The following is a 19962-nucleotide window of genomic DNA, read 5'->3' as shown; positions in this document are numbered from 1 at the left end:
TTCACAGCACTACAAAACGCTTGAGTAAATCTGTCTCCTCACGTTGGACACTGTATTGGAACAGACTTTCAATGTGGTTTTGTTTCAGTTTTGGAATAAGCAGGTTCTATAACCCAGATCCTATAATCTGGCCACAAAACATCTTCACTGTGTTTAAAGCATTTCCAACAGTCGGGGGAAATTTTACAGGAAATCCTCCACAAGTTCATGCTAGGGGCATTGTGTTGTTTAAATAAGACCCCTTTTTAAACAGCACCTTGTGAGCTTGTGTCTCAGCAAGTGAGCAGCTGTCACAAATGATGCTGTTAGGTTATCTTGCACTGAATCCCTGGCTGTACAATTTGCTGCATTTTTTTCTAAGGCCTCTTCTGCCAAAAAAAAAAAAAAAGGTTGAGCAGCAAACCAATTCTTTGGCTTGGCATTCACAAGTATCTTCCTCTTTTTATTGGAGAGAGGTGGTCTTTGCTGTTTAGTTCTCATTTCAAGGATGTTTCCTCATTGGTTTCTACTTCGGAAAATGAGTGAATTTTCTCCTGCAGGTAGGAGAAAGCTGGGACTGGGAGCAGAAGTACCAGCCTCCCTGCTCTTTATGGTTGGCTGCACATGTGTCTTTGGTTTTAACATGGAGAAGATGGAAGGACTCAGTGCGGTGCAGCAGCACTGCAAAACTAAAAACCACACACAGTGCAGTTTCACGTGTGAATTGTGCAACTTCAAGGGCCCCTGAGCTCGTGGTGGGAGAATCAGTGTGGATGGAATCATTTCACCAGGGCCCTGGCATGTAAGTGACCCCTCTGAAGGTGAATGAGGGCAGTTGCCTGTGTCTTAGAGCTGTTGGATCCTTCACCCGCAGCGAGGTTCCCCTGTCATGGGAAGGCCTCGGTTTCATGTGAGGGTTTGTAAAATCATGGAAGTGTTAAGGTTGGAAAAGGCCTCCAAGAACATCAAGCCCTAACCCAGTGCTGCCAAGTCCACCCCTAAATTAAGTGCCACGTCTACCCATCTTCTAAATACCTCCAGGAGAGGTAACTGTGAGCAGGAAGACCCCATTTCACCAGGGTCACTGCCTGGCTGGGAACAATTAACAGCTGCTGACTCAGGCAAATCTCTGGCACTGATTAACCACTGCCAGGGACCAGGCAGAGGGGTGGGATGGTGACAGAGCAGCGATTGGTTTGTGTCTGAGGACAGAGGGTGGGATTTGATGCTCCTCTGCTCTGGGTTATGCCACCTGGAGAGGATCTTCTTCCTCAGAGGCACTTAGCACCTGGGAGGAGGGAGCTGTGTGTAAGCACGGACTGCTTGGGGTTCAGCATGTCTTTCATCCAGGTAGACAAGGACTCAGATTTTCCTCTCCAAAATCTCCCCTATGGGGTTTTCTCCACGAAGGAGGAGGTGAGTAACAGCAAACTTTGTTCTTGAGGTGGTGTAATTGTTCAGGGCTATGAGGGAGCAGAATCTGCCAGCAGTGTGGGATAAAGGAAGACTTCCCAGCCTGACACACAGGCTTCCTGACTTGATGGCAAAACTGTGGCTGCCACACTGTCTGTTTCCTTAGGGTGGTTATTTTGATGTCAGCTTCTTTGAAACTGCATAAGAGAAATCAGAAGTGTTGCTACTGCTGAGAAGTACTTTGGTTAATAAGTACAGTATTTGTTGTTGTGTGTTTTTGACCATTTTTGTGACATCATTAGATCTGTGTTTGACCCTTTCACTCCCTACGTGGAGGCATGGTGCATTTCACACTCAATTTTTTTGGTTTTTAACTCAGTCCATTTTCTTTGTGACTGTAATCACACCATGACCCTAAAGAAGCCCCATTAACTACTGCTCTTGGGGAGTTTGTTGGTGGCTGCAAAAGCATTAAAGCAGGACACCAAAGGCGTGTTTTACCTGTTTTTGCAGCTGACCTGTTGTTTTATTGCTGCCTATGTTTATGCAATGCTGCATTAAACGTGTACAAATGTGTCCTGTTTAAAGCTGGGCCCAAAGCCTGCAGGTTGAGCCAGCTCCAGGCCTTCTATTTTATGAGCACATAAGAAAACGTGGCTCAACCTTTCTGCCAAGGAGGTAGCTCCCAATTCCCAATTTTCATGAGAACTGAGCCCAGCTGGGCTGAACCTCACACCTCCGAGTGCCTGATGGGATGGAGCTCCAGAGGTGTGTCCTGGAGAAAGGGGAACAAGCCAAGAGCTGCTTCTCAGAAGGAAAAAGTGGAGAATTTATTTGTCATTGCTTATGGAAACTTCATGATTATCTCCTGGTTTCTACTGCTTATCTGTGTAGATTTAAAAAAAAATTTAAACCACAAGATTGTGTTTTCTGATGTGGTATTTTCCAAAGATAAAGCTGAGATGGTGCTTAATCTATTCCTAGATGTGCGTGCTGTTATCTGGCAAGTTTGGATTATTTTTCTGCCTTCCTCAGTTACTGTTCTCTGAAAAAAAATCTTCACTCATACCCTATGAAATGACAGGCAAGACTTAGAGAAATTATTTAGGAGAACAATGTTCTGATAGTAGCTGAATGTTTTAATGATTTCAGGCTCAAACAATTGGTGTCATTCCTGACGATCCCAGTTACAGATTAACCTGACGTGACCTTTAGTTTTTTTTTCTGCAGGAATGTTTGCTGAATAAATACTTACTACCACTTTTGGAATCTTGTTTGGAAATTAAAGGTTAAAAAATAGGTTTAATAGCATGGATCTTTGAAAATGGTTACCTTGGTGAGCTGCTTTTCAGAGTGGCTGCAATAGTTTGTCTCTATTTGTGTCCTAGAGACAAATAAATGGGGGCTGTGGTGTGTTCTTGCCCTGTGCAGCTGCCGTGGGTCTGTCGGTGCTGCTGCCCCGCCGTCGCCGCCGGCTCCGCACGCGCCCGGGACATGAACAGGAGCTTTGTGTCCTGGGCTGCATCTGTCAGGGGCTGCAGCCACATTCCCCCGTGTGTGTGGGATGCTGATCCTGCAGCCAGGATCCAGCGGGGATCCAGCCTGGGCTTGGCATGCGGGTCCTGGGCTCCTGGCATGGTGTGAGGATGGGTGATGTAGGGCAGCCTCGTCCGATGTGGCACAGGAATCATGTGCCCGAGCATGATGTGCTGCCTTCCTGGTGTCACCAGAGGAGTCCAGAGCATCCTCAGTCTTTTGGGGAGGAGCTGGGGGTGCAGAAATGCCTGTTTCTCCAATGGCATGCCCAGAGGGATGGGATCCATCCTGCCCGTAGCCCCTCCCTGCTTGCAGAAGGAGCAGGAGCATTTTCCTACTTCACAGCTTGTTCCAGACTTATGAGCTTGCTCTGCCATGCTTGTCACAAATACTTCTAGGGGAAAGAGGGCAGGGAAAGAAACCTCTGCTTGTTGTGCTGTCCTTTCCCCAAAAGGTGGGGATGAGCTCTTTTCCACCTCTCAAGGTCTGCCAGTGCTGCTTTGCCCATGGGTCTGAGCATTTTTCAGCAGCCAGACTCAGACTGGCTCTTGGTGGTCTATTGCTGTGGTACCAGACCTTTGTCCTGGATGGGTTAAACCCTCTGTGGTCACTGTCTTCCTCTATGCCCTCTTTGGGGCATTTTTGGGTACAAGCATAAACTTTTCTTCTCTTCCCCCCATGTCTCGATGCTTTGCAGCCTCGGCACAGGCTTGGGGTAGCAATTGGAGACCAGATTTTGGATCTCAGCGTCATTAAACATCTTTTCAATGGACCAGCTCTTGCCAAACACCAGCACGTCTTTGACCAGGTATTTATCAGAGCCTGTTCTAATTTCCACACGCATTTTAGAAATATTCCATAAGGGGCTTTAGCAACTTGTGGTGAGATAATGAACATGAACTGGAGATATGTTGTCAGGCGGGTTCTGGTAGAGCAAAAACCATCACAGGTGTCATAGCAAGGAGAGCAGGGGTGTTAGGAGTCCAAAGGTCATTTCCCAGGAAAGTGTCATCAGCCTTTGGCAATGCAGGGGTCTGACATGAAGCCCTAAATGTTAATTCACTCCTGTTTGTGCCTTCAACACTCCACGGATGGGATATTAATGACAGGGAGGTTATGTTAAGGATAAAGGCGAATACAAATGACCTCTGACTGCAGCTGGTTGAGATACCAAAGCCACCAGGGCCTGCAGTGGTGTGTTAGGATGGGGTGATGCAAACATCTGGCAGGTCCTGCTGCAGAGGGCTTGTGGTGTGTGGATGGGGGTGCAGGCAGCTGCATAACCCTGGCCATGGGCTTCCAACACCAGGATGAAAGTGTGGGACATCTTCCAGCATGTGAAGAATAAGCAAAATGTGGTCTTTTCTCTCCCCCCACCTCTGTGTGGCTGTCAGCCCACCCTGAACGCCTTCATGGGGCTGGGCCGGCCGGCGTGGAGTGAAGCCAGGGCTTTCCTGCAGAGGCTGCTGTCAGCTGGAGAGCCCACCCTGAGGGACAACGTGGAGCTGAGGAGAAGGTGAGGGAACAGAGAGTGGCTGCAGGCACAGTGAGATGTCACCTGTGTCACCTGAGTGACAGGGCACCAAAACCAACTGACGTGGCCACCTGCCTCCTACATGGGAATTAACTGGTGTTTGTGCACATTGAGTGCTTCCTTCTCTTAATTACGTAAAGATTAATCTCTGATTAATCCTGTGACTGCCCGCAGATCCAGGGTGTCACCCTCCAGCTGGAAACAGCGAGCTCTGCCCTGGGGTGTGTCCGGACCTGCTGCCTCTGTGGAGGCTGAGTGGGGCTGCCCAGGCGTGGGCTGGGCTGGTCCTCTGACCACGGCCCCTTCACCATGGCCTTCCATGGAGACACAGCTTCAAGGGTCCCCACCTCTCCCACCTCCCCCTGTGCCTCCCTCCCTGCCTGTCACACCTGGAGCAGCCATGGGGAGACCCCCCCCAGTTTGTCCTCAGCAACCACTCGACTTTGCTAAAACTGAGTATGTGGTCACGAGTCAGCTTCAGATTTGGGGCAGTGCAGTGGTGTAGGGGCAGGAGAGGAGGACTGTGCTCTGTGCTGTGCTGGTGGAAAGCGTGTGTGTCCATTAATCCCACACCTCTCGTTTGTCCAGAGTGATGCTTTTAACACCCCAAGTGCCTGCCCTGGCAGTGAGCAGGAGCTGTTCCTCCCTGTCCTGCCAGGGAGATTGGGAGGATTTAGGCTCCCCTGTGCAGGAGAGGGGTTGAACTGCTGCTTGCCACATGGATCTTCCCTGAGCAGGGCCAGCAGTTCACATCAGACACCCCAAGAGCCACATGCCATGAACTCATCCTTCCCATGCAGCAGAGGCGGTGGTGTCCTGGGCATGGGCACTGGGGGGTTCTCTGCACCCTTTGGGAATCCAGCCAGCCCCAGGGATGCCCCCTCCTCACTCACGCCCTTACAGCTGCTCCTTTTGGTGTAACCATCCCAGTAACAGCAGCCTGGGCAGTCACCAGCTTTTCTGCAAGGTCTTTTTGCTGCAAGGCTTTGCAAACTAAGTTAAGGAAGGAGCTGGGAGAGCGAGCCAGCCTCTTCCACACTTCTTACGGGTGGGAGCTGCAAGTTTTCCGAGATCTGAAGGCATCACTTTTCATTTCAGAGCATTTGTACCTCAAGCTTCTGCGACGATGCACCTGCCCGCCCACATCGGTGAGTCCCTCGCAGCCAGGGGCTCCTCAGCACTGCCCTTTGCTCCCACATGGAGCAGCTGCTTTATTTCCAGCCTGCTCAGACAGACAGATCATAGCTGTGACAGGGAATGTGGTTTGCAGCAGCCAGAAGTAGATTATTGTACATAATGAAAGGTAGGTGCTGTCCGTGGCACAAGAATAAAAGCCTGGGGAAGCTCAATAGCAGCCAGAACACTCCTGGATGCAATTTCCACTAAATCAGGGCTGTCTGGTGGTACATAACTCCTGTCATCAGGTTGGCATCACTGAAGGCCTTTGTGACTAGAGCCAGGCAAGAAACACTTGTTCAGTTTCCAAAAATTTCCCCTTTTGCCATCAGAAAATAATTCAGGGATTGCAAAGTTTCCAAGGCAGATACTCCAGCACAGCCTTATAAACAAGCATGAGTTTCCACTCCCAGACCATTACTCTGCATCCCATATCTTGCCTCCACTCCCATGAGGCCATGGACTGCTTTGGGATTAATATATTCATATAGATACATAAGCATTTTCTGTTTTCAACAGGAGTTTGTATTTGGACCCAAACCAACTTGATCAAAGTCACTTGAGGGCAGAACCTTCACAGGGGCAGGGATGTGAACTCGCCCATTTTCCATCCAAACTCTGTTCTGATCTGGCTTTTGCCTTCCACGGGGCACAGCCCTGCTTTGGGACAAAGTCTAGCCTGTCCCAGAGGAACCATGAGGAGTTCCCATAGGTGTGATACCTTCCTGAAAATAGTTCCAGGTTGAACATGTCAGAAAATTGCCGGCTCCCGGCTCCCACGAGTGCTGGGAATGGAGCCCTGCCGTGGTGTGACGGAGCTGTATCACACAGACACAATGCATTCAGGATTCCACAGCACTCAGGAGCAGCTCTGTCCTGTGTGTGGTTCCTGCTTCTCCTGAGTGGCTGGATCCTCCTCTGCGAGGCTGGGAATCCAAGGGATACCTTTCTGCTGGATCCTCCTGGCGCTGCTGGATAACTCACTGGGCTCACCAACGAGCAAAATGCAAACGCACCTTCCCAGTTTGAGCTTTCCCCCTCCTTGCCTGGGTTTTCCCGTGGATGCGGAGGGTGGGAGCTGTTTGCAGGGATGGCAGCAGAGGGCAGCAGATGCCCTGAGTATCTGCCGAGTCCCTGCGCCGGGTACCGCCGGCAAGAGGAAAAGCAGCGGGAATTGCCTTGTCTCTGGAAAGGGGGCTGCTGCTTTATGTCCTGCGTTTTCCCTCCTCTTCTCTACCGGAGACTTAAGGAAAAAAAAGACATTTTTTGCCTGCATAATTTATAGGTGAACTGTTAATCACCCCTTTATGCTATTAATGACATCCCCCGAGCGCTCTCGCTGTCTCCTCTCCTGCTCTTTTCTTTGCCAGGAGTGTATGATGTGCTTTAGCCCCCGCAGATGAGGGACTTTCCTGCCACTGATCCCTATTTTATGGCTTTTTTCCTCCTGCAGGAGATTACACTGACTTCTATTCTTCACGCCAGCATGCCACAAACGTTGGGATCATGTTCAGGGGGAAGGAGAACGCTCTGATGCCAAACTGGTGGGTGGCTTGGATTATTCTCTAGTGCAGCGATATTTTGCAGGCTTATCTGTACATATATGTGATGTTTTAAAGGTCTGAGTATTTTTTCAGGATCACACTGGTTTCAGTTCACAGCAGCTGAGAATCAATGTTGTCCAGAGTTCAATACCAGAACCCAACCCCACATGTCCCCAGCCTCAGCTGAATCTGCACTGCCCTTCATTACCCCCCACAGCAGTTACTGTGCAGCCCCCCAGTTCAAAGACAAATACACCTAAAAAAAAAAGGTTTTGCTGAGTGACAAGAAAGCAGAGTTTAAGATCCAAGGAATTAATCGGAGAAGTGGCACAGAAGTGCATTAAGACTGCAACACAGCTCTGGATTACATTTCACTTCCATCCTTGTATCAGTGAGGTGCTGAGGTCTGTGCCCATCTATACAGAGCTCCCTCTCCTTGTACCTCACACTCCCTTGGTGCTTCCAGCCCAAAAAGCTGCTCTGGCACACAGCTAACCCAGGCACTGTGGTGCTCTTTCTCAAGGCTGCACCTACCTGTGGGTTATCACGGCCGGGCATCGTCTGTTGTGGTGTCTGGGACGCCCATCCGGAGACCTGTGGGGCAAACGAAACCTGACAATGGTGAGTCTGTGGGAGGATTTTAATGTGGATTGTTACTTACTTTGGTTTTTAATTCTACTCCACATCATAAATTAGTGAAGTGGAAGGGTCTGGGATTCCTTGCCTAAAGCCCAGCCTGGGGTCAGGGCAAGAGAAAGCCCTGTGTTTAAGCCCATTTTCTGTTCCATGCCAAGCAGCACCAGCTGCTGTTTCTGCTGGACATCTATTTTCCTACCTGTGCCCCTGATGTAAAATATTCTTTCTTCTACCCCCAGATAAACCTCCAGTGTTTGGTGCTTGTAAACGTCTGGATATCGAGTTAGAAATGGTGAGTGGGTCTTTTTTTTTTCTCCTTATGACTTGAAAAACATTAAAATAGAAACGGGGAAGAAAGGGTGGGTTTAGCTTCTTCTAAACAGAATGTCCCATAGGGTCCATTCCTGTGTTCCTCTCTGAGCTGTCAGTGCTACAGGCAGTGAAGATTTCTGTGGTGCAAACCTTCCCTTTGGATGAGGAGCGGGGTGCCTTAGCTCATTGGGAGGTTTGCTCATGCAGCTCTCAGGCTGGAAAAAGCTCACCTGGCCAAAGCTGAGCACCCGTGGTGCAGTCAGGCAGCAGAATTCTTTCCATCAGCCACCACAGCCTGTTTCCTGGTTAGCAGTTCCCTCTGCACTGCAGCCAGGATCTTTCAGTGGACAGCTGGGGGTTTGGAAGTACAGGCTGTCTGCACCTTGAGCTAGAGCAGAGGAAGCCCTGAGTTCTTGGGAGTGGGATTCAAATCCCCATTCTCCTGCCTGGAAAGCTGAAACCTGTGCTGTGGGTGTTGTAAAAAAACATGTTGGGAAGGCACATCATGCCGTGGCTTAGTGTGATCCAGAAGGGGGAGTTTCATAGGATTGTTCATTAAGATTTATATCATTTTAATGGCTTATATAATTTTTTAATGATTTATTCCCAATCTTTCCCCTTTAAAAAAAAAGAAGTGGAAGAAGTGTATTATTGATGAAAATGGTTATAAAAATGAAGTGAAAGTCTTTAATGCTCTGTGCTTTGCCAATCAGTGCTATAAGGGGGGGATGAAGTCCCATAAAGTGGGGTTCCTGTGGTGCTGCCATAGCTCTGCTTCATAGCTCTGCTTCCCAGCCTGAGTTCTACTGCTGCCTGCTGTGAAAGAAAAAGGAAAAACTTCCACATTGTAGACAGAAAGAGACAGCTGAGATTCCTTGTGGAATCCTCTGCATGTGCAGTTTGTAGATTCTTAACGGAGCCGGTGCAGGCACCCAGTTCATGGCCTGCTTTACTTGGTTGGGCACATTTCTCCACCTGCCTGTTCTTCCCCACTGTCTCACCAGGCTCCAGCCACATTCAGTATCCCCTTGGATGACTTTAAACTCCTTCCCGGTCACTGCCTGCAGCAATCAGTCCCTTCAGTGGGCAAACCTGTCCTGAATCCAGACTGTAATTAGGAGGGAACATTTCTCCTCCTGCATTTTGACAACATCGTGTCCTTGTTTAATGTCTGTCTCTTAGCAACACAGAGCTCTTAAGTAATTCAAGCCTGCCAGCTTCATGGAGGGGAAGAAAAGGGGAGTAGGCCATGGGTTTTGTCCAAATGTGTGTGGGAAATGGTGCAAAACCCATCCTGCCCAGCCTCTGTTGCTGCTGTCTGTAACTCTCTGAGCAGTAAAGATTTTTAAGTTCACAAACATAATCAACATGTTGCTTTTTGATTTCAGGCATTCTTTGTAGGCCCTGGAAACAAGTATGGGGAGCCCATTCCCATCAGCAGAGCCCAGGAGCACATCTTTGGGATGGTCCTGATGAACGACTGGAGCGGTAACCGGTGCTGTGGGGATCTGCCTGGAGAGGGGGTTACAGCACCATGGGAAGCCCTGGAGAGGGATAAATTCCATATTTTAGTAGCAGAATGCTGATCCCTGAAACCACTGGGTACAATTGAAAGGGATGAAAATAAAGTGTTGCCTGTATTTTTCAGTGCCTGTATCAATCTGGCTTCGATCAATTAGCAGAACCAGGAATTTCTGCCTAATGAAGATTTATTTACTTATGGAAGAGCTAATATCAGTCTAGTTTCTTCTGGGCAGGGATGGAGGAGTCCTAAGAATGGTGATACCAAGGATGGTGATTGGTTTCAGTGTCAGGAAAAGGATTTGGCAATCACAAATCCCTCAGTCTCTGCAAGGACTTAACTTGTTGAAATTCTCCCTATGAGTGGCAAAGACAAGTAGCTGGGTATAAAAGCATTAATTAAACTGGAGGTAAAAATACTGGTTAAATAGGGCCTGGTTTGTTTTACTTATTGCTGGTTTGCCTTCCTAATCTATCTGATGTAAGAAAATTGGGTTGAAGCTTCGAAATGGATGGATTTAAATTAGGATTTGGGCACAACAGCTGGAAAAGGGCGGGGATAACATTTTCAATTCATGTTACTGCTTCATGGGTCTGATGGATGTGCAATTCCTAGGATATATTTACCTGCATTGCTTTGGATGTTCTCTTCCCAGGCCGTGACATCCAGAAGTGGGAATATGTTCCTCTGGGTCCTTTCCTGAGCAAGAGCCTTGGCACAACCATCTCTCCGTGGGTTGTCACCATGGAAGCTCTCATGCCATTTGTGTTGCCAAACCCTGTCCAGGTCAGCAAGGGAAAGGGCTGAAATAAAGGAAAAGCAGTGCTGGGAAAATGTCAGCAGAGCTGGAAGATCCTATCAGTAGAAATCACTGAGCTGTATCCATGCCAAGGATTGTCTCCATGGAATTTACAGTTGTGATTCTGCTTCTGAGCAGATGAAGGCCTCTGAGTTCAAATGCTCATTGGTGTCACTGGCCCTGGCACATGGTGTGCTGTCATCCTGCTTGAGCAGGACAGAAAAATCATCTCTAAAACACCTGGAAAATAAACTAATCAGAGCTTCGTCTGGGTCTCTAGTAGCACTTAGCAGCCAGCAAGTGGTGGAGGGAGGGTGGAGTCAAGCCAGAACATTTTGTTCAAGCATTTCCAGTTGTCTACATTATGTAGGTGGTTAAAACTGGAAAAGATAACAGAGTCTTGCAGAGACCTCACCATCTTTTCTGTGTAGGCACAGAGCAAAGGTGTGCTGGCACTCCCTTTGTGTTGGATTAACATCCATGCTGAAATGATGGACATGGCTTTTGCAAACCTTGTGCAGAAAAAGGAATTGGATTATATGGGTATCATATCTGTTCAGGAAGAACTTTAAAAGTGTGTGCATGAGACCAAACACAATGATAATCTGAGCAGTAGGAAGGGTGAAGTGAATGGGTTGTGCAGCACAGGCTGGGTACACAAATACTCACTGGAATGGCTTGTGGATTTTTTTCCTTTCTTTTTGTTCAGACTATGATGTGTTTTATATGCTCTTAGGATCCTAAGCCTCTGCCCTACCTTCAGGATAAAGAGCCCTACACTTTCGACATCAAGCTCTTTGTTGCTATTAAAGGTAGGGCAAAGCTGAGTGGGTTGCAAAGCTGAAATTGCCAATTAAATATTGTGGCACCACCACACCTTTCAGGCGCTTTGCTCTGGGCTCTGCACTCCTTCTTTTCCCTCTTTGCCCAGATTGCCTCTGTCACAGAGAGACGCAGAGCTCCTCCTGCTCCCTGCTGTGCCAAGCAGGGAATGCCCCCCAGGTGGTCAGCTCCCCTTGAGGAGGGTCCCTGAGGGGTCTCCTTGCATCAGCAGGGGTCATCAGGGTGTGGAATAAGCAGGTTTGTGTGGGATCCAGATGTTAACCCAGCTCAGCCCCCACCTTATGGCCCTGCTGACCACTAGGTCCAGGTGGTTTTCCTATAGGAGAGCAGAGAGTAGGAAATGGGCAGCTTGATGCTACTGCAGTGCAATCCCCACACTTGTTCTCTATGAAATCCTGGTCTTCATAGCAATAAAAAATGTTATTACTGGTTTCTCACTAGGGATTACAATGATAAAAGAAGTTTCCATCCATCTGTAAAATAAAAAGACTCCAACATCATTCATCCAACACAAACAAATTGCTTCTTTCTTTCTTATTCTTTATTTTCTGCAGGAGAAGGAATGAGCACACCAACTACTGTATGCAGATCCAATTTCAAGGTAAGACTCCAGTATCTTTTGTTTATTTGCAATCTTGCTGATGCCATCAGCTCCAGCCCTAGGCAATTTCAAACACTGCTCTTTGCATTAGAGTCATAGAACAGAATCACTGAACCACTAAGGTCGGAAAAGATCTCCAAGATCATCGAGTCCGAATGTTAACCCAGCACCGCCAAGCCCATGACTAAACCATGTCCCTCACATCCCCACAGCTTTTGAACACTTCCAGGGATGGTGAATCCACCACTTCCATGGGTAGCCTGTTCCAGTGCAGCTGAAGATCAGATCTGAGTCTGCATAGGAGACAGAGGGGGAAAAAATTGGAAGATGGTGATAGTTCCCCCCTGTGAGATGGAAACACCTGAATGCTCGATGGGGGGGCACCTCTTCCTGCTGCTGGCTTTGGGGTGCTCAGAGCATCCTTAGCTCTGTGCCCATTTGGTGGGGAGCTGTGAGGACAGAGGACTACAGGAAGAGGGAAATGCCTCTTGCAGTACAGCTGTGCAGCCACAGCTCTAATTTAGATGCCACTCACTGCTGCCAGCCTGGGTCTGCCTCATCCCCTCTGTGGGCAGCGTGGTGGCTCTGCCTCCACCCCCTGATTGAAGCCAGGAGATTTATGTGCCAGCTGCAGCAATTCTCAATCAATTTCATATTCACATTTGGCTCTTTGCATGGTAATTACCTTAATCAGTAAATCAGTAGTCAGCAAATCAGTAATAAGTAGATTTTCCTATAAGGCTGTTAAAATACTGGGTGTAATCAGGGAGCCTGGGTCAGCAGTACCGGCCTTAGAGAGGAAGAAGAGGGAAAATGACATCCAGCTGAAATAAGAAAAATTTAAAGGGATTTTTAAATTGCATGTTAAAATGTGGGTTTTATGAATGCCATAGGCCAGGCCACATGACTCCATTCTGCACAGCCTAATGGCCCACCAGAGAGGTTCATCCTTTGTTGCCTCCTTGCTTTAGCCTCCTCTTCCTCCTTCCTCCAGCACATGTACTGGACCATGAAACAGCAGCTGGCTCATCATTCCATCAATGGCTGCAACCTCAGACCTGGAGACCTCCTGGCCTCTGGCACCATCAGTGGACCTGTAAGTGTTGAAACAATGACAGCCTCTGGTCAGCAACTTGAAACCAACTGAGCAGGGCTTGGGTCTAAGCCCTGCCTGACCTGAGCACCACGAAACCATTTGCAGTTCTTTCCCTGGCACGCTGGGCTGCTGCTTTGGTAGCCCCAAAATCACCCTGAGAAGTGGTTTGGTTTGCGTAGGGTTTTTGTTTGGCTGGTTTTTCATGTGGTTGAGTTTTGGGGTTTTGATCTCTCCTACTTCTTTCCCTAAGAACTATTTTCCAACAAATGCAGATTAACTTCTGTGTGGAAGCATCCTCCCAATCCATTTACCCTCTATGAAGTGCAGCTTTTTATTTCTGAAAAGAATGTGAAAGGTGCCTGGGTGCAACTTTTAGTTTCTGCAATGAAGTTGGAGCCAGCTTCACAAGCTGTTACTCCCCTTGAGCTGCCATATGGACAGTGGCTGCAATATATGGCCAGCTCTCACTTTCTGGAACACCAAATACAAATCCTGTACACGCCGTTGCAAAGACAGCCTCAGGTAAGCTGTTTGCAAGCTGGGCTGCCTGTACTTCTCTTTTGAGCATTTCTGAGGTGCTTTTTGAATCTTCAAATTATTGTACTGCAGAATGACATTAAAGACTCACAAACACTCACCAGCTTTTTGTTCTTTTGAAGAACAAAATGTAATTAAAAATCTTAAACGTGACAACATAAAAGCACTGGATTTGTAGAAGTTTCCTCCACTTGCTTCCATTCTTGCTGTGGCAGACCCAAACTGCTTTAACAGGTTGAACACTGTGTTAAGTACACCAGGTAACAGCTGTAAGCACCACTGCTAATAGCCAACCAGCAATTAAAATGCAAAGTCAGGAAAAGGACCCAATGTATCAATGAATTAAATCAACAGCAAAACTCTGTTCTGTAGAGGTAACATACTTGTGTGTCTGCTCCCAGCAGCAAGAAGCTGAACAGCAGGAAAGATACTAAAAAATTGTTTATTTGTTTATGAACTCTTGCTGCAGGAGCCAGAGAGCTTTGGCTCCATGCTGGAGCTGTCCTGGAATGGAACAAAAGAAATCCCCCTTGGCAGTGGACAGTCTCGTAAATTCCTGCAGGATGGAGACGAAGTAATTCTGACAGGTAATGGCTGGATAACTGCTCTTACACTGCAGCAAGGACACATTTCCATAGGTTGATCCCAGCAGGACAGGCACCTGGTGTGGAGCTGGGCTACTCTATACATACCTGCTATGCAAGCACAGTTGTTTCCATCCTACCTGTCAGGAGGCTCAAGAAGGTGGATGGAAATTTCCCTGCCATAAATGCTTTCTAGATGAGATTATTTGCTTTGCTAAGTCCTTAATGCTCTTGTTATGCCACTGTGTGAGCACCAAGGAGATGATGGAGGTAGGTTTGCCTTTATGGGCAAAAATACCCTGGGACTAGGAGCAGTTAATGTATTGCTTCCACCCCAGTCCAAGTTCGCATGTGGAGCAGAGCTTGCCAAATGCTGAAAAAAGTTATTTTTCAAATAATATTTCATTTGTAACCTAGGCATATTCAATGGAGTGTGTTGCAAATGAAGTATGTGGGAAACAGCATGAAGCCTGCTGGAACAGCTGCCCAGCTCCCCTCTGAAAAGGGCTCTGCTTGAGAGCTGTTTCATGCTGAGACATGTTTTAGCTTTCATCTTGATAATCTAAGGATTTTATGAATTAAAATCTACCACAGTGTTTTGTGATCTAAATCCCACTCCTGCTTCTTCTTAACCCAAAGCCTAGTGCAAAACAAATCTATTTTTTCCTTTCCTCTCATCTTTGTGGCAGCAAATATTTGGCAAGAACAGCCATGAGAAACTTTTGGTTCAAGCCTGCAATGTCTTTGCTATGTCATCCACTGAGATTTTAGGGAATGTCCTGTGGGATGTTGTGCGTCACCAGCTGAGGCCCAGCCAGTGCCACACCTGGCTCTGAGCAGCTCCATCCTGCTGATGTGATCAGAGATACCTGCACAGGAACAAATGGCTCAAGCGATGGGAAAACACTTCACAGGCGTGGCTGAGGGCAGAGAAAATGCGAGTGATGAACACCCAGGCAGCTGCCTCACGGTGTGATGCTCATATGTGCCTGTGTACCTGCTCAATCCAGCCAGGACTCTCAGGATTTTTGACAAAACAGTTTCAAATTATGATCTCTTTTTTTTTTTTCTGAAAAAAATTTAACAAAAGCCAAGAATTTTCTGTGGCAAAAAAAAAAAGAAAGTAATGTATGTATTCCAGTCCCCTGGCAGTGACTCCTTAGTGGTTTTGGTGGTGCTGCAGCCAGAGGCCCCGTGGCTCCTGCCTAGCAGCCCATCCAATAGCCTTGAAAATCGTGTTCCTGTGAGGTGCTGCTAGTTTGACAGAGGAAGATGCTGATACAACTGGAGATTGAGAGGTACTGGAGAGAGCCATAAGTGATGAACCCGAGGATTCCCAAATGCCTCTGACATCCTTCAGCCTCCCAGCAGCCCAGTGACTGCTCATGCTGCAACGTGGAGACATCTGACAGTGCTCTCTACAGGCTCCCCATATACCCAGGGACACTCCCCTGGCAATTCAAAGTGCCACACTGCCCTCCAGAGTCGCCAATCTCCCTCCAGTAACTACGCCAGGAGCCCTAAATTAGGGTACAGTGATGAAGATCCCTGTGGAGTTGCACCCTGATACCCCTATTGGCAAGGAGCACCTCACAATTTGGGGGCTGCTGGCATGGGGAGCCAGCTCAAGAAAAAATGGGACCAGTGCCTGAGCCATGTTGTTCTTCACACGCAGGACAAGCTATGTTAATTAATTAAATACTTTGAATCCTGAATGTCTTTAACCTTTAAAGATGGCATGGTGGCATTGCTGCAGAGCTGGGTGAAGGCAGTGAGACAGTCCCATGTTCATTGATCTGCTGGGCTGTTTTACACCAGCACAGTTTGTGGCTGTGCACGCCAGGGCATTGCAAGGAGCCCGCTGCTGCTGGGGCACTTTGGGAGCTGCTCCTATTTAGTGATGTACAGCAGGCCCAGTGCCTTAAGGCACCCTTGGGGCAGGGCTGGTGCTATTCCATCCTCTCCCAAGGCGCTGCCATAAGCTCCTGCCAAGTGCTCAACACATCATTTCTAGTTTCCTGTTTCAGCTTTGTATTCTTACGCCCCGTGTGGGACCTATTTCAGAGACCTAACACATAAAATGAGAGAAATATATTTCTCCCAAGGAGTGTCTCAGGGAGGGAGCATTTCAGGGGAAGAGCTGCTCCTGGTGTTGGCAGTTGCCTGCAAAGCCCTCTCAGTAACTCCTTGGCACACACAGAGCTCAGGCCAGGGCTGCTGGCAGCACAGGGCTCGCTTTGTTCAGTGTGCTGCTCCTTGGTGCTGCTCTAAATTGTGCCTGACAGCAGGGATAACCAAACTGGACTGAAATAATCAGCCGCTGCTCAAAGGAAAGCTGGCAGTGAAGCCTAATGAGTCAAATGGAAGCTGAGCTGAGCCTTACAGTGCCTTACTTATGGATGAGGATTACCTGGCAGACACCAGGACGGTGTCTGTGGCACCACTGTCCTTGGAAAACTTCGTTTCAGCCTGGCTGTGAGAGCTGCACTGTGGGTTAGAGCTGGCAGGGTCTCTCTTTGTGCTGCAGTAACTTTGGCTGCCCTGCAGCCTGAGCCCACCCTTTCTCTTCCTCAGAGAAGGTTTCCACTGATCTGTGCTAAGGGTGGGAATTAGGGTCTGTTCTCTTGAGCTACTTCTTAGCTTCTTGAAGGCAGCTGCTTTTTATCACATGCAGGTGATTTTTCGTCAGGAAAATCCATCTCTAGCTATGAAACCAGTCCTTAAAATGCAGCATATGCCACTTGTCCTTCCTTTGATCAGCTGCTGTAGCAGAAGGCTACAGTAGGTCTCCTCAGCTGTTTCTTCCCAGAATAGACTTCCCGGACAGGCCAGAAGGCCCTGGCTGTGTCCCTCCCCTGCTCTGCCTGCAGCTTTGCTGGTGGCTGCTGTTTGTGGAGCAGCTTGGCTGGCCCATGGCAGCACGAGGAGCTGCAGCATCCCTGTCCCAGCGTCATCTCCTCCATCACACAGGAGCAGGGAGAGATGGAGTTGTCCTGTAGTCAGAGATGCTGTCACAGCCCCGTGAGCTCTGCAGCAGCAGCCAGCAGACCTTCCACACCCTCTTATATAACAGAGGATTAATGAGAACTTGGAGTCAGATGCAGAATTTCTCATGGAACTAAACCACTTAACTTTAGCAAGCAAAACAGCTTCTGCAAGGGTAGGTCCTGCTGTCTGAGGGGTTTAATGACTGCCTCTCTGGCTGTCAGCATCCGGATATCCCAAGAGCAGCCCTGATGCTGCAGAAAGAGAATCCAGATTTACTTGATTAATTGCAGGGCTGGGCCAGGCAGTGAATCAGTTTGCCAGGTAAGATTGATGGTGCTGCAGGTTAGGTTTGAAAACAGAAATATTGCAGGCACATCTTGTTTGTTCTCTGATCAGTTCACTGAACTTGCATACTGCTGTGTTTAACAGCTTGTGCTTCTTTTTTTCTCATATTCCTGGGCTACTTGAACTCTTCCAGGTGTTCTCTTTTTTTTACCCCTCATTGCATTTCTTAAATGTTTTCACTTGGTTTTGGTCTCTTTATGCCTTTATTCACTTTTATTCCTGGTAAAATCCTTACAGAACAAGCTGTGTGTTGTTTTCTGTCCCTAGGTTACTGCCAGGGCAACGGCTTCCGCGTGGGATTTGGCCAGTGCTCGGGAAAAATCCTTCCAGCCCTGTCGAATCCATGAGGACTGGAATAATCTAACATCCAAGGAGGAACCCTCCTCCCAGCTCTACCAGTCATTGTGCTTTATTCTGGTTTATTATTTTTATATGAGTGATTGGAATCTTACTATTTTTAATTATCAATAAATATCTGAAAGGTGAATGTGGCTCTCTGGTGTGATAAGAAAAGGATTTTTCAACGCTAGCTTAAAATTCTCAGAATATGAATAAGATGATTGAAATGGAAAGTGAGATTCTTAACTCTTCTACCATATTAATGTTTTTTTCATAATTATAAAAAGAGGCTTTCAAGTAAGCTTAAATATTCAGAGTACTAGGCTGATGATAAGAGCTGAGATTCCATGCTGACTTCCTTTTTCCACAGTGTTAATATGCTGGAGGTGAAATCCTGAAGGCGAGTTGCATATGGATATTAAAACTTGTAGACCTTCCTGAGTAAGAGTTACATTACTGTGCCCTAAAATAATTTGCAACAAAGCAATTTGGGAATGTGATAATCGACACAACTGAAGGCAACAGGCAGGAGGTCCCTGCTCCTCCTGCCCTTACATAACCAGAAGCAACTCTCCTGCCCCAAAAGAGATTTATTCCAGTCCAAAGATGGGAGCCTGTGTTGGGGCACCCCTCAAAAGGTCGTGGAGATGCCCCCTGCCTCCTGCCCTGGTTTAGAGAAGGGAATTCCCTATTTCTCTCTCACCCTGTGCACCAGCATCCCAGGGGTCAGGGTGGGGGGTGGAATTTCATCACTGGAGTGATCCCCAGGCACTCACTGGTGGCAGTCACACCTTACCACCCAACAGGGGCTGTGGATAGAGGACACCAAGGAGGCCAACCCCCTTCCTCCACCCCTAAAAGGCATCTCGTGCCATGGCATCCCCTTGCAGCAGCCAGTAAACAAAGCCACATGCCACTTTCCTCAAGTGTAAAGGGCATCTGCTGTCTCCTGCTGGCCTACAAATCAATTTAACTCCATGGCCAAGTGCCAAATCACATCAATTAGAGGATATTACTGACTGAAGGAGCTCGGGAGACCGGATAATGAACTCTGGTATAGTGCAAGGGGAACTTGTTAAATATTTGCTTGGTCCTCAAAGTGAAGAACCTGATGAGGCTGCTGGCTCCATGTGGTGACAGCAGGATGAGCCCAGGCTGCTGCTTTTCCAGGCTGGCCCATCGCTGCTCCCAAGGCCTACCAGGTAGTTTTGCTGATGTGGGTCATGAGGGTGTGTGATGTCATCCTGAGGAGCACCTGGGGCTGACCAGGAATCTGAACCTTATGGCCATGCAGAAGAGGAAAATGAATTTGAAATGAAAATTAAAGTGCCAGTGCAGATAAATCACTGCTAATGGGGCATGTGCACTGAAATGCGCTCTCTTCTAGTGTGCAACAATAATGGTTCTTTAAAGAATGATATTGGGAGGTTCATCCCCAAATCAAGGATGACCTGGCCAGGAAAACATTGGCTCATTGTTGTTTATCAAGGAAAAGCTATTTTGCCTTCAGGCTCTTGGAGCTGAACTAATAGGCAGATATTTATTTAATGTACTCTGACTGGGTCATCAATTTATAGATGCTTTGTGCTCTCTTTTGACCTCAAAGGACAATTGTGAGTTGACACCTTCCCTCTTGGATTTAGAAATAACCCATCCTGTTCCTCTGAGCACAGCCCAGCTTTGCTGCTGGCAGCAGCAGGACACACAAAGCGTTTATCCAGGAGAGAAATTTGTCTGCAGAAGCAACATCCACGGTGCAGCTTGGCATATCTGATGTTCTGGAAATGAAATGTCTGAGGGGAGGGGTGCACCTATACAGAGAGCCAGGAGCTGATGTCAGGGCAATATGTCATCAGCCATCAGCTGTGACCTTGCTGTAAGACACTTCACAGCCAAGAAGGACCGTGGTGTCAAGGCTTTCTGGGTGCAGGAATCCTTAGGGGAACTGTAAATCCATAGTGCTCTTCCAGAACTTTGGGCAAGGTAAAGGCGAGTCCTGTACACAGTCAATGAGTTCCCCTCCCAAAGAGCCAACTGGATGCTGCAATTCCTGCCAGCAAGTGGAAACTGGGCTCGTTGCCTGGTCAGGCAGAAGGTCAGTGGTGCTGAGACCCCAAACCTGGCCAGGATGGAGGCACCCAGCCACAGACCCTTCCAAACTGGCTCCTGCCCCAGAGC

At 47.9% G+C, this 19962-nt stretch overlaps 1 protein-coding gene across 1 annotated transcript; it reads left to right on the top strand.

Annotated features, from left to right (window-relative positions):
• The first annotated feature begins 1222 nt into the window (after positions 1–1222).
• FAH (fumarylacetoacetate hydrolase) lies at positions 1223–17932 on the top strand. Its single transcript, XM_048317625.1, has 14 exons — positions 1223–1395; positions 3626–3736; positions 4323–4444; positions 5561–5610; positions 7092–7182; positions 7706–7803; positions 8058–8110; positions 9519–9618; positions 10308–10438; positions 11188–11263; positions 11849–11895; positions 12890–12991; positions 13998–14115; positions 17713–17932. The coding sequence occupies exons 1-14, from the start codon at positions 1225–1227 to the stop codon at positions 17790–17792; spliced, it is 1350 nt and encodes a 449-aa protein (XP_048173582.1). The 5' UTR covers positions 1223–1224; the 3' UTR covers positions 17793–17932.
• Positions 17933–19962: the final 2030 nt, after the last annotated feature.

This window comes from Corvus hawaiiensis, chromosome 13 (assembly GCF_020740725.1).
Source record: "Corvus hawaiiensis isolate bCorHaw1 chromosome 13, bCorHaw1.pri.cur, whole genome shotgun sequence".
Taxonomy (NCBI): Eukaryota; Metazoa; Chordata; class Aves; order Passeriformes; family Corvidae; genus Corvus; species Corvus hawaiiensis.
This window is presented reverse-complemented; position numbering and strand designations above follow the sequence as displayed.